This window comes from Euprymna scolopes, chromosome 7 (assembly GCF_053919585.1).
Source record: "Euprymna scolopes isolate OS-2025 chromosome 7, ASM5391958v1, whole genome shotgun sequence".
Lineage (NCBI taxonomy): Eukaryota > Metazoa > Mollusca > Cephalopoda > Sepiida > Sepiolidae > Euprymna > Euprymna scolopes.
This window is the reverse complement of record NC_136488.1, coordinates 95,085,674-95,100,793: the sequence shown is the minus strand read 5'-3', so window position 1 is coordinate 95,100,793 and position 15,120 is coordinate 95,085,674. Positions and strand designations below refer to the sequence as shown.

The following is a 15,120-nucleotide window of genomic DNA, read 5'->3' as shown; positions in this document are numbered from 1 at the left end:
TTCATTTTTAGCTTTGGAGATGAACAATTCTGATTTTAAAAAAAAAGAAAGAAATTGTACTGCAAATACCAATCTTGGAAAACTATAGTGTTTAACTAAATTTATAAAAAGCATTCTAATATAAGTTAAAACATTATATATATTTAAAAATAATATTTTTTTAACTAATTAACAAAAAGAAACTTGTTGCAAAAATCCTTTTACAATTGTTTTAAAACCAATTTATTCAAGAAATTCATATTATAAATCAAGTAAGGTCCTAATTTGTATTTTTTTCTTTCCTCTTTACAAAAGTTCAAAACTACAAATAAAAGTAAATCGATAACTTCTCTTCATAGAATATTATAAATATAATTATTTTAAATTCATACATTTGTTCATGTGAAAACCTAATTTTTACAATTAAAAATATATAAACAAAATGCAATTATTAATTTAATTAAAGGTGAGTAGTTGATGTAGCAGGAATTGGATTTTTTTTTTTTTTTTTTTCAAACTTACTGAGGAGCTAGATTTACTCACTCCTGGCATTGGCATCATATTATATTACTAGAGTAGAGAATCTGAGTTTGCAAGTTTTGAAAGAGTCAATGTTTTTCAAATTGTTCTGGAATATTTGCGGAAGAGGGGGGATCAGCAATTCACCCCATATCAAAGTAAGTAGTTAGGCAGTTTTGAGTTAGGAGTTGGCAATTTTGTAGCAGTTGTCTTTTTTTGTGTGTGTGTGTTTTTGTTTTTTTAAACTTACTTCCTGTAACATAACAGCTCCTCATTTCTTCTTTACAGACACCAAATAAATGTATGTAATGTGACCCCCTATTTTTTCTCAAGGGTTCCACATTATTTGTAACATAGACATATCTTCAACTTATTACAATGTCAATTCAAATCTTTGTGTATGATGTTGCTTCTTATATTATGTGTTAGCCATTAACTTTGTTGAAAATTGTAAAAAAATATTAGTCTTATATTGATTTTATTGTAAAAAATAATAAATTTTTAACTAAATATAATTTAAATTGTTTCCTATATGATTGATTTAATTATTATTTATCAAGTACATTCAATTAACATGTTTTGTCTTGCTTATAGCCAATTAAATTCCGAAATTCAAGATGCTCGGGAGATTATGATAATGAAAATCCTGTCCCAGCATGCACTCAACCAGATTTTACAATTAAAGGTAAATTGCATTTGTTTTTTCTTTTTTTTTCCATGTTTAATTTTTAGGGTTATTTTTTAATGCTAAAAGTCTTTCTGATTCTTATTTAAAACTTTTACATTTTTTACTGATTCTCCATTCATATTTTATCATAGCTTTTATAATTTACACTTATTAATTTTTATTAATTTAAAATAAACTCATTAAATTTTATGAAATGCAATTTCTAAATTTATATTTATAAGCAAATGTTTTTTTAAAAAATAGATGTAAATTTATGTATTTTTTTTTATATATATATTTTCTAAACATTTTTAAATACAAGATTTACCCCCCACCCCACCCCAAAAAATAAAAATGCCATCCATGTAATCATTCATAAAAATGTTTATCCTTTCTGCAATACAATCATATTTGGTACAAATAAACTTAAGTACATACATGACTTATTCACCCAGTTTCAGTAATAAATGTCCAACAGTTTTTATTTTATTGCTGTTCAATAAGCAAACCTGAATACAATATACAAAATTATCACTAGCACACTCCTCTCTTGGCACTTTCTTGATTTAGTTGTGATGGTCCTCTTTAGTTCAAGAATAATTTTGGTATTGTTTTAATAGACTTTTCCTTTGAGATAATGGTTGAAGTCTGGTGAGTGTGAATCTCATTCAGGATTACACTTCTCACTTCCTTCTGTATTTACCTTGACTTTCCCTGGCAAGTATTTCTACTACTTTAACTGTTCTACCAACAAAGTCTCATGTTCTGTATACATCTTTCTATACCATCCAGATTATTAAGATGCATATTCATTTATTTTTACATAATTTCATTATCTATAGTGTTTAGATACATTTCAAATATTTTCTTTCAAGTGTAGCAACCACAAAAAACATCTCAAATTTATTTTGAGAAAAAAAAGAATTTATACAATATTAATAAAGAATAAACAAAATCAATACGTTTTCAGGCCACTGGACAAGAAAGTTTTTTTTTTATTTTTTATTTATTTTTATTTTTTATTTATTACATTTTCACCCCAAACAAGGCAAATTGCCACTTTGGTGTAGGGGGCTACTATCAGGGGCAACAACTACTGGGGTACTATGCAGGGATATGGGCAGCAAGATGTCGGTTCACGTTACACTTGAACTTCTGCACGTCAGTACTGTTGGGGAAGCAGGGACCTGGAATGGAATTCCAGAGTCTAGCGGTTCTGGGGAAGAAACTATTGGAGTAAAAAGATCTTTTACATCTAGGGATCTCTACAGTGTGGGGGTGGGATTTAGCAGCCTGTCGGGTTTGTCGAGGGTGCTCACGTCGTTGAAAAATGAACACTATAATAAAACGTAAATAGCTGCCATCATGTATTTATATCTAAATTAATACAGTAGCTGTTGCTGCTGCTGCTGAATTGCAGGAAATCTTTGAAACTGCAATATTAACTCATAAACAGAACATGATAAAAGTCAGTAGCAGCAGAAGCAGGAATAGTCAATAATAATACTACAACTATCATTGATACTACAAGTAGCCATATGCAGTTACAAGTAATTTGACAAGTAAAATGCACCAAATCACACATTTAAATCTGATTAAATCAACAACCAATACTTTATGATTCTGTAATTGTTGGTTAGAGAAAAACATTTCTGGAAATATCTCTAAACCAATTTATAAAATAGAACATACTCATAATTATGGCATAATTTCTCATTCATCCTAGCAGCAGAATTATCTAAGTTGGCAATACAGTTATTTTTCATTAATTTTGAAATATTTAAGTTTTTTATTTATATCCCTTATTGTGCTCTAGATCTTTAAAATATTTCCTAGTTTTTAAAAACATTGATTAATTATTTTTATTATAATTTTACTCGTTGGCTGGCCACACCACCATTATCATATCCTAAATATCATTCATGAAATTGTTTATAACATTCAAAATCCTTTCTGCAATCTAATTATATTTGATACAAATAAATTTCAGTCTATGCTTGACTTGTCAGTTTCAGTTTTTATTGTCATTCAAGCACAAGCATGCATAAATACAACTTGCACAATTGTCAATAACTCTGACATGCTCCTCTCTTGGCACTAACTTGATTTTGCTTCTGATATCCCTTTTCAGTTTAGGAATAGTTTGGAGATTGTTTTGATAGACATTATCTTTGAAATGACTCCACGGATAAAAATCTGGAAGGAGAGGTGAATGTAAAGTCCATTCAGGATCACATTAACTAATCAATGCTTTTCCATATCATTAAACAGTGTTAAAGCAAAGACTGTTGAACATTCTTGTCTGAAAGTTGGTGGACAAGGCAAGCAAAGACTGAAGTTTATTTGTACCAAAAATAGTTGGATTTCAGAAAGGATTGTGAATTTTATTAATTATTCCATGAGTGATATCTTTAATGGGTCACGCCATATAAAAACAATATTCATCTGATTAAGTTCTTTATTAATTTATACACTTGACATTTCAGTATATGAAACCTTCATCAGAGTATTATAATTTGTACTGTAAGGCAATTTATAAATAAAAAATTTTTGAAATAAACTGTTTAACTAAAATTTGCATATCTACATTTTTATGCATATTTTAAATTTTTCTTCAAAAATAACATTTTTTTTTTCTAATTTATAAATTGGCAAAAACCACTCAGTATACCCTGAAGTAGGTCTCATTAACTGAAACAGTGATAATATATCAGTAAAAATACTTTCGTTAATGTTTCATTTTTTTTTCATTATTATTAAATGTTTATAAACTGTTAAATGTTTAATTCAATTTAATCTAATAATTGTTTGTGTCATATTATAGGTGGTGCCAGCATACGTCAATATTGTGTTTTGAATGATAAACGACATATTTTAACAAAAGATACAGATGATAATGTCATCTTATGGGATGTTTTAACGGTAAGTGATTATCCATTTCAGTTGATGATTTTACTGATAAACTGACTATGCAAATGCACATGAAAATAAAAAACTGCTGATCTAAAGAAATACATCTTTAATAAAAAACAGATTAATGTTCATCAAACTATTATTATTTACACAGATATGAGAAAAGTAAATAGACACCACTATTATTAATAATAATTAAGAGCGTCCGAATTGACCTAAGCGAGATGATATTAATTTTTAACATTTCTTTTTTTTATTCTTCCTCTCTGATTTCTTGGATAATCACATTATAGAATCTCAAAATTTGCAGCAATTTGACATTGATTAAGTCTGCCTTCAGTTTGATCAATATGGTTCCTCTAAAACTCTGACAATTTTAATGTTTTTGCTTAGTGTCATCATGGTAATATGATTGATACCTAGAACACAAAAAATATCTATTAGTTTAAAATATCTGTGTCAAACTTTTCTTTCAAAAGGAAATTTTGAAAAATGATTTCAAATATCAATTGATGTTTTGGTCTTTAAAATTTTTTTTTTTTAAATGGATAGATTCAATCTTATAATTATTTATATTAAATTGCTAGATTTGTATGAACCAAAGTAATGGTTATAACGTTTATGATAGTACTAATTATTTAAATAATTTTTTTATTTAAAAATTTTGTTTCTTTATTTCAAATTGTGCAACAACCTCCATTTTATTATCCAACTAATTATACTTATCTGGCATTGTCTGAGCTACAGTAAAATCATTTTAGTTTTTAACTTTTGCTTACACATTCTTTTAAACATACAGAAAGGCACATATTTTTATGAGATAAAAAAAATGAGTTACTTCCCCTGTGTGTTTGTTTTTTTTTCTGTCATTGAAAAATATTTTCATATTATCAACTGTCCAGACAGGACTACATCATTGTTTTTTAAACAAACTGTAGTGCAGTACATTATTATAATGCCAATTATATGGTCCAACAATTTAATATGAAAAATTGTTAGTATGAATCAAAGTTTGATATGTCAGTTAAATACTATTTAGCAACTTTTAAAATTGCACAAGATAAACTTATATTTTAAATCCCATGAACCACCCAAGAAGTCAGTATGGACTTGCAGTTGAGAACCAATTACTGAAGTTCAAAATAAAATTCGTATTATTAATATCTATGATATACTAAGGCAATTCTATGTGCGTACATACATTATTACTTTTCACTCCTTTTTAAAAGATGAGATCGCCTGATTGCTGAAGATGTAATGCAAAAAAGTAATTTTTTAAAATTTCATTTGATGTCTTTTGTGTTGAATGTGAAAGTCAAGCTAAAAGAAAATTTTCTTTCGTTTCATCCAAAGATGGTACAACAGTAATATTGTGGGGTCTGAGTTCATGCCAGATATCCATAGAATGGAAATATGTCACAAACACTCACAAGTATATTGGAAATAGATTCCCCATAACCAGATATATTTTGAAACGAAATCAACCACAATACTTAGATATGTATGTTTCAATTTGAACAGTGGTGATACAGTAATATTGTGGGAACTGCATTCATGCCAAACATCCATAGAATGGAAATATTTTAAAACATGACAATAATATAACAATAGATGGAGGATACAACTGTGGAATTTTCACGAATCCCACTAATTAAGCCTATTTAGCAATGTGATTTTTCATTTCAAATTTTATGGTTTTAATTTGTTTGTTTTTTGTTTTGTTTTTTTTTTTTTCAGGCAAGAAAAGTAGAAGAATTAGGAAAAGCAAATTTTGAAGAAGAGATAAAAAAACGATTCAAAATGGTTTATGTGCCAAACTGGTTTTCAGTTGATCTAAAAACAGGGGTAAGCTGTGTTTTGGCTGTTTAGATTGATTGATTGGATGCATGCTGAGTGCTGGTTAACCTCAACCAAAAAAATCTTCAGTATATTTATTTCAAATATAACTTGTCTGAAGATAATTTCCTTGATTTATTAATATCAATTTTTGATAACCTCTTTTACTAATGATTTCCAAGCACTCCACAGACTGATGAGTTCTGTCTTCACATTTAAATAACATTTTTGTTTAAATTTTGAAAAGTTACTTTAATTTTTTTACATTTCCTGAATTCATTTAAGATATGGGTAAAAAATCATATGACACACATCTATGCTTGCTTTATCAACTCAGTACATTTTTATAGAAAAAGTACATAAGTTTGATTTTCGTTTCTTTTCTTTCAAGGAAAGCAATTTTTTAATTCCTTAAAAATATCTCCCCCCCAAAAAAAAAAAATATTATTTATCTTTTAGAAATTTAGATGATTGGTTTTTATTATTTAGATTAGTATTCTCATCTTGGTTGTTATTTTAATAATGTGTCAGACAATGTAATCTCAGACCTTCTTCAGATGCATCTTTTAAAAGTTTGAAATCTTTATGCTGAAATGATTGTTTGGTTTCATGGTATCTAAACACTTGTTGGATCATTTTATGCTCCCAAAACTCATCATCCTATGTATTCTATAGCTGATGAATGCTATACACAGTTGACATATGGTTTAATCAAATCAACATAAATATTCCCAAGTTAAAAAAAAAAACACCTCAACATTGGAGCCTAAATCAGTTGAAACAATGTGAAAATAACAACCAAGGTTAGACTAGAAGTCTAAGTAATGCAAATAATCAAAGAAAAGAATTTTGAATAAATCCCCAATTTAAATTTAAAGTCTATTTTGAGTGATTTAAAATACCGGGTCTGCCATAAGTAATTATATAACTTTATATCAACATAGTAAATGTGTTATATAGTCGTGGAACAGAAGAAAAATTAGCTGTTATTTATCCATCTATCAGTCTAGCTATCTATCTATCTTTGTATCGATTGATCTATCAAACTGGTGAAGTAAACGAGATAAGATGTGAAGCTATGTTTTGATAAAGTTGTCAAAAACATTTTATGGTGTAAACTGGACAAGGTGCACTGGAAGAGATCTGACCAGCTCATTGGAAGTATATGTCTGTCTATCACGTGTTCTGGTTTGCTGGGAAAAATATATAGTTCAGTTGGATTGAGGACATCAACAGAAGATAGTCTGAAAGGTGTCTCCTCCTGACGGGGGGGGGGGGGGGGGGCGGGGGAGTCTCAGGTGTGAGATGTGTAAGAACTAACCACCCAAGCAAAGATCGTTGATCACTCCTTTGCTAATGTCGACTACCTGGGAGAAATAAAAATACACATCGTCTTGGTCTCGCTTTGAAACGTCTGTTTACACAGAATCCTTCTCAAGATTTGCCTGAAGAACTCACAGAGAAACAACAGCAGAAAAACAGGTACATCGTCAAATGGGTGTGTTTATGTAAGTGTCTGACACACGCACACATATCAACACCTAGATGAAATTATCACGGACCATGAAATAGACAGTTATTCATATATATAGATAAGAACATATGGTTCAGATAGTGAAGCAACCCACTATAGACATTAGTAACATGTCATACACAATCACACGACATTGATATGAATACCACCCCACTACATTTAATGTAAGTCTGTTTGATACGATTATATAACATATGCCGATTTAGTGACAACACAACATATGTCACTGGTGCAACCAGATCAGGCTGTCGGAAGATGACTCCCTGACACAAATGCACCTACATTAATATCATCCTGTTTTTGTTTTTTGTTTTGCACAACTATGGCATGTTCTGCAAAGCCCAAAACAAAAACAACCCCCCTCAAACCCCTTAAAAGAAACCATTCCTCTCACTCTGATCTCTCAAGCTCAGATGAGGAACAAAAATCCCAAACTAGGAAAACTGTTCCATCTATAGGTGAAGGAAACTTCCCAAGATTCTTAGTTATAGAATTAATCGAAAATAAAAAAATTGGAAACTTATCACCTTTTCTAATAGAAAAGATATTATCTACAAAAAGTAAACCAAAAATGATTAAAAAAAACAAAAGACGGAAATCTTTTAGTTGAAGCAACCAATCTTAGAGATGCTCAATCTCTACTCAAAATGAAGAATTTCCACAAGTATGTGCAAAGTCTTCCCCCATAAAATATTTCAAAAGGAGTAGTTCGAAGTTATGAGCTATCATTAGCAACAGAAGAAGAGATAAAAACCGAATTAGAAAAACAAGGAGTAATCAACCACATTCGCATCTACACAAAAAGAAACAAAGTAATACCCACAAATACTTATATATCAACATTTAATAAACCAACAATACCAAAAGAAATCAGAATTGGTTACTTGAATGTAAAAGTAGAACAAACATTCCTGCACCATTAAGATGTGCTTCCATTGCCAAAAATATGGACATCATAGAGAAGACTGCAAAGGAATAAAAACATGTGGAAAATGTGGCAACAGAGAGCCTGACCACACCGAAGAAGGATGCATAAATGAGCTTAAATGCACTGCCAAGAAGACCACCCAGTTTTCTCTAAAATATGTAAAACATATAAAAAAGAAACAATGGAAGTAACGTACAAAAAAAACATGACTTTCCCAGAAGCCAGAAAAATAGTTGATACGTACTTGAAAGACAACACATATGCTGAGACGACAAAAAGGACAACTAAACCATGCCAACATAATGAAATAGATGATCAATATAAGGAACTGGTAAACAAACTGATTACATTAAACATTAATGAATGGGTTGAATTTCAAAATAGCCTAAAAGAAAAATACTCAAATCTGGAAAACAAAACAATAGAAATAACAAATCCAAACAAAGTAAGAAAGATCCCATCTACAAAAAAAAAACATTAAAAAAAATTATCACAGAAACCAACAAAACAATCACCAGAAATTAATAAAAACATAAGCAATGATAAAACAGCAAATAAAGAATGCTTCAGAGAAGAAGAAAACCAAACAATAGACACTCAAAATAGATTCCAAATTCTAGAAAAAATGTAAACCGAAAACACCCTGGATAAAAAAGAAAGCAAACACAAGTAATCAAGAGGGGGAAAAAATGAACAAGAAGCCAAAACAGCAACATACCAAGCAAGACTCAGATTGACATCCAGATCCAAACAAAAAAAAAGAAAAAACTCAGCAAAGCACTTCACCAAAGACACTAACTCCAACAAAAGATAAACCGTCCACCTCTAAAGAGGTGGAAATAGAGGAAAAGTTAATAACCTCATGGGTAAAAATAAAACATAACAAATCATCCAATGGAATTTTCGTGGAATAAGATCTAGTTGTAACAAACTTCTTATATTCGTTTCACTCTTCAACCCAGCCACTGTCTGGTTACAAGAAACCTTCCTACAAAACAATAACCATTTCCAAACACCAAACTATGAACAATATAACTATTTCCATAACACAGGCCTTCATGCTAATGGAGGCACCTCAATTCTTGTAAGGAATAACATACCTCAAAGCAATTTCTCTGTCAAAACAAATCTCCAAGCAATCTTAACTCAAGTCACATTACACAAAACAATCACAATTTGCTCAATATACCTTCCCCCTCATGAACCAATAGACGAAAATGAACTAGAAAATTTGATAAAACTACTACCTTCACTGTTCATCCTCTTAGGAGACTTTAACTGCCACAGTACACTATGGGGATGTAAAGTCACAAACTCAAAAGGAAACAAAATTGAACAATTAATTAACAAAAATGACTTATGCCTCCTCAATCAAAAAAATCCCACATACTTAAATCCAACAAACGGATCAACTAGCGGCATTGATCTTACCATGTGCAATCCATCAAGCTTCTTAGATTATACATGGAGCACTTACGAAGAACCATGTAGAAGTGATCACTACCCTATTATAATCAATTACAGTAACCCCATCCAAAACTACATACCCAGATAGAACACAAAGCCAACTGGGCCAAATTCCAAGAATTTTGTTCACTACATCAAATCCAAACAATGGAAGAATTCTCCTCCTGAAAAAAAAAAAAAAAAAAAGAAAACATGGTTCAATCCAGAATGTAAAACGGCTATTAGACAGAGAAAGGCAGCCTTAAGAAAATTTTAGAAACAACCAACAACTAATAACTTAATAGAATACAAGCATCAAAGAGCTAAAACTCAAAAAACAATTAAAGAATCCAAAAGAACCTGTTGGCAACAATTTGTCAACAAAATCAACATCACCACTAAACCCGAAACCATCTGGAAAATGATTAGGAAAATAGCCAGAAAATATAATCTGAACCCAATCAAACACTATACCCGCTATAGAAAAATCCCAGAACTCGGCTGTAGGACCAGATGAAGTGCACTACAGCTTCCTTAAAGAAATTCCGCCTGAATCATTAAAATTCCTTCTCAAAATTTATAATAAGGTATGGGAAACAAAAGATTTCCCAACTTCATGGAAACAAGCAACGGTAATACCGATACCCAAATTGGGAAAAGATACATCAAACCCAGAAAACTACAGACAATAGCTCTCACAAGTTGTCTATGCAAAACGTTTGAAAGAATGATCAACTACCGTCTCATATGGTATTTAGATGACAACAAAATAATTTCTAAAATCCAATGCAAATATCAAAAAAATCGAGGATGTATAAACCACATCACTAACCCCGAAAATTACGTCAGAGAAGCTTTCATCAATAAGGAGCACGTAACATCTGTTTTTTTTTTATCTTGAGAAAAGCATATGAAACCACTTGGAAACACGGTATCATAACACAACATTGGGCTAAGGGGTAGACTACCTGAATTTATTAAAAACTTCCTCACAGATAGATCTTTCCAAGTTCACATAGACTCTACTTTATCAGACCCACAAAATCAAGGAGTGCCCCAAGGCAGCATATTGTCAACAACTCTCTTTAACATCAAAATCAACAACATTATAAAAGAACTCTTTCCTGATACACACAGCTCCTTATACGTAGATGACTGCTCAATCAGCTACAGATCAAAATACATTCTCACTATCGAAAGAAAATTGCAACAAAACATAATTAAAATTAATAAATGGGCAACGGAAAATGGTTTCAAATTTTCAAAAACTAAAACAAAATGCATTCATTTCTGTAACCAACGCAAACTCCACTCTGACCCAACCTTATAGATCGAAGGTGAAAAAATTCCATTCGTAAATGAACACAAGCACCTAGGAATCATTTTTGACAAAAAATTAAACTTCATTCCACACATTAATTATATCAAAACCAAATGTAATAAACCATTACAACTACGAGTCATCGCCCATACAGATTGAGGAGCTGACAAAAACACACTACTTAAACTATATAGAACACTCATCAGATCAAAAGTAGACTATGGCAGTTTTATATATCAATCTATCAGAAAGTCATATCTAAAAACTCTCAACACAATATGCCACTCTGGACTAAGACTGGCACTAGGAGCATTTCCAACATCCCCTATAGAAAGCCTATATGCAGAAGCGCATAAAACCCCTCCAATGCTTAGGTCTAAAGTAATACACAAAACTTACAGCCAACCCCACAAACCCAGCACACAATAGCACTTTAAATCCAAACTGTAAACACCTTTTCGACCAAAAAGAAAATTCAATCAAAACTTTTGGACTTAGAATAAAACCGATCTCCAAAGAAGCAAATCTACCCATAACCAAAATTCATGAAACTGTCCTACTCAAAACCTCTCCCTGGAAAATCATAACCCCTAACATCGACCTAAGTTTAAGTAAACATGAAAAAAAACATACTCATCCAATTACTCTCGATAAAATCAAAGAAAAGTATCCAAACTACACACACATCTATACAGATGGGTCGAAACAAAATAACACAACAGCCAGTGCAGCACAACATTCAATACATCAATCAAAAAACAATAAAACATCCCAAAAGAAACATCAGTCTTCAGTGCTGAAATACATGCTCTAATCCTAGCTCTCAATCTAGCCTCCAATAACAAAAAATCAAAATTTATAATCCTTTCAGACTCCCAATCTACTCTAAAAGCGATTAAAAATAAAAAGATGGACAATCCCCTAATAGCAAAATTACTACAAAAATTAACTGAATTAAACAGTAAAAAAGAAATCATTTTCTGCTGGATACCGAGTCATTCCGGTATTAAAGGTAACGAATTAGCAGATTCAGCAGCAAAAAACACCTTAAACCTCCCAATCGATGCAAATGATAATTTCAAAATACACAACTAAACAGAAAAGAAGTCAAACTAACAGGAATAAAAATAGGCCATACCCACTTAACCCACTCATATCTCCTAAAAAAAAAAGCCAATCCATCTGTATACCTTGTCAAACACCATTCACAATCAAACACATATTAATTGAATGTACTGATTTTGTAACAGCGAGAAATCAATTCTACAAAGAAAACAATATTAAAGAGTTATTCGATAAAAACAATCCCCACACCATACTCTCCAATCTTAAAAAAATTGGCCTTTATAAAAAAATTTAAAAAGAACTCTATATACAACGATCCTGGATATGACCTTAAACTATATCCGATGGTGACGCCCCAGCTTGCGGCCTTTGGGGAGTGTGGAGTCACCCTTTAATTGCCATTGCTCCCAGGTCCACTCTGACCCGGACTGGTAGTACCTGTTAGGGTCCCAACTATGGGTTAAATAGAAACCGACTTTAAAAAAAACAAATATACTCCATTAAAAAATTGTTCTTCAACATCACTGGATTTGGCATTAAATAACCTGAAAAGGGTTGATATGCCGTAAAACAAAAACAATCTACCAACAACATACGTCAGTTTAGTACCACTATACATACATTGATTTAGTACTATATAACAAATGTAACATGGAAGATATATGTAACTGCAACCAAAGCATATGCTTCAGCTTTTTTTGCAGCCTAACACATGAAGTGTTGTTTTCATGAAGATCCATGCATTTTTCAAATCTTTCAAAGACTATACAACATACTTTGGTGCACAGCTCTAACAGTGCTTATGAAATGGCAGCTCTGATTTGTTCAACGATAGTACAAGGCTTTGCTGACTAAACCTTATCTTTGAGAACACCTGACAGGAAAAAGTTGGAATGGTTAAAATCTGACAAACGGAATTGACTACATCTATCAAGCTCTTGTTCACACAGTTCGGCTGTAAAACCTGGCTAATGAGAGCATGCAACCTATAAAAGCTTGAGGTGGTCGATCACTACCGTTTTATGTTGTATTCTTTGTGTTTGTTGGCAACAGTTCATCTCAAATGTTGTTGATTGTTATTGCTGCAATATAGCCTCTCTGCGGCAAGCTTTACTCTTGAGACATTTTCACTGGTTTGGTCATGCTCTTTATTGTCATCCAGATAATTTTATCCATAAACCAACACCCTTGTCGGTTGGAAAAAAATGACACTAAGATTAGCTGAAAATCTAGCTCAGAACAGTGATACAAGATACTGTGCTGATCTTTGGTTCTGGCCTCTATCAGATTTGTCGCGGCCCTGTCGGTGGGGCATTAGAATACACCGACTGCCCCCCTGCAGAGGGTAAAAGTCCCTCAACGGCGATTCTGGATATGACCTTAAACTATATCCAGTGGTGAGGCCCCAGCTTGTGGGCTTTAGGGAGTGTGGAGCCACCCTTTAATTACCATTGCTCCCAGGTCCACTCTGACCCAGAGTGGTAGTACCTGTTTGGGTTCCAACTATGGGTTAAATAGAAACCGACTTGAAAATAACAAATATATTCTATTAAAAAATTTTTCTTCAAAATCTTTGGATTCGCCATTAAATAACCCGAAAAGGGTTGATATGCCGTAAAACAAAAACAACCAATCAACCAACCAGATTTGTCGCTGGAATCATGATTGGCTACCACTTGTATCTGCTGTGAATTATTGTGCCTGATCAGCATTTGTTTAGGACACAGTGTTCTCTGGATGGAGCCAGACCAACTACTCCAGGGTGAATGCCAAAACAAATACAAGTAAATAAGTACATGGAATCTATCAGGCAGATTGTTGTTCAGACAATCTCATACAAATGAATCATAATGGGCTGGTGCCTTGTCCTGCTGCTCAAATAATGGCAAAAGCTGTTGTTGTAGCATAGCTCTATAGTTACTTTTGGTGGACCCTGGATATTTAAAAGGAAAATGTTTCTAGAGTTGATTAAATTATACCAGCTTATTTAAACTGAAAATATCAGCAACTTTTATTTAATGTAAGCATTATTTGCTTTTCTCTTATATGGCATTTGTGTGTTGTATGATGTATTAATTATCTCAATCAAAGTCCTTCCCTGTAAACCCTGCTAACTTTTATCACCATCTTTCATTTTAAAGTCATAAGTTTGTTTTTCTTTTCTATACCTTTTGACTGGGAATTCTGTTATGTAAATCATCTAATATTTTCTCTTAAGAACTTATATGGTGATGTGAATATTAAGAGTATGAAGTTTCCTATTATAAATGCTATTGGGAAATATTAAGTGATAGCTTTTTTTTTTATTTTACAAATTGTTAGCCCAAACTGTATAATTTATTATTTTGTGGGTATATGTGTATAGTCTGTTAAAGTAATGTATGAATTGTTATATATGAATTTTTTATTTTATTTTACTGGTATAATTTTTTTTTAAATTGACTTTATGAAAACATATAAGAGTTAAGCAAAAATATTTTCTAATTAAAAAAATTATAAATATAACCAAAATATTGTTTTTGAACAGCTATTTTCACTTGAAAACTTTTGCAAAAAATAACATCTGAATAATTTGAAGAAAAAAAATGCAGAAAAAATGAAATGTTAAAATGGCAACAGTTTTGCTTGATAAAATCAAATGCTAGTTCAATAATTTCAACACAAAATGTTTTTCTTTGATGCAAAACACTAAGGTGAAAAGATTTGACTATGTTTAATAATTTGGAAACAATTTTTGTTGAAGGCCGTTGCACATTTTGTGTTGTCCAGTAAGTATCAGCCTAAAGCAGGTTTATATTGGCCTGTTTCATATTTAGTAGGGTTTTTACTCCACTCTATGCTGGTATGTTATTTAATCCTACTATCCAATCTCTGAAGTACGGCCTATATACTTGGAATCATACCAACATATG

The 15,120-nt window shown here is 31.5% G+C and overlaps 1 protein-coding gene across 2 annotated transcripts in view; it reads left to right on the top strand.

Annotated features, from left to right (window-relative positions):
* Positions 1-15,120, top strand: part of LOC145279848 (WD repeat-containing protein 48-like) — a 270,993-nt gene that overhangs the window by 199,309 nt on the left and 56,564 nt on the right. For both annotated transcript variants that reach the window (XM_080131294.1, XM_080131293.1), the window contains exons 10-12: positions 1,093-1,183; positions 3,990-4,087; positions 5,816-5,923. In XM_080131294.1, coding sequence (XP_079987420.1) covers positions 1,093-1,183; positions 3,990-4,087; positions 5,816-5,923 — 297 coding nt within the window. The remainder of the gene's footprint in view (positions 1-1,092; positions 1,184-3,989; positions 4,088-5,815; positions 5,924-15,120) is intronic.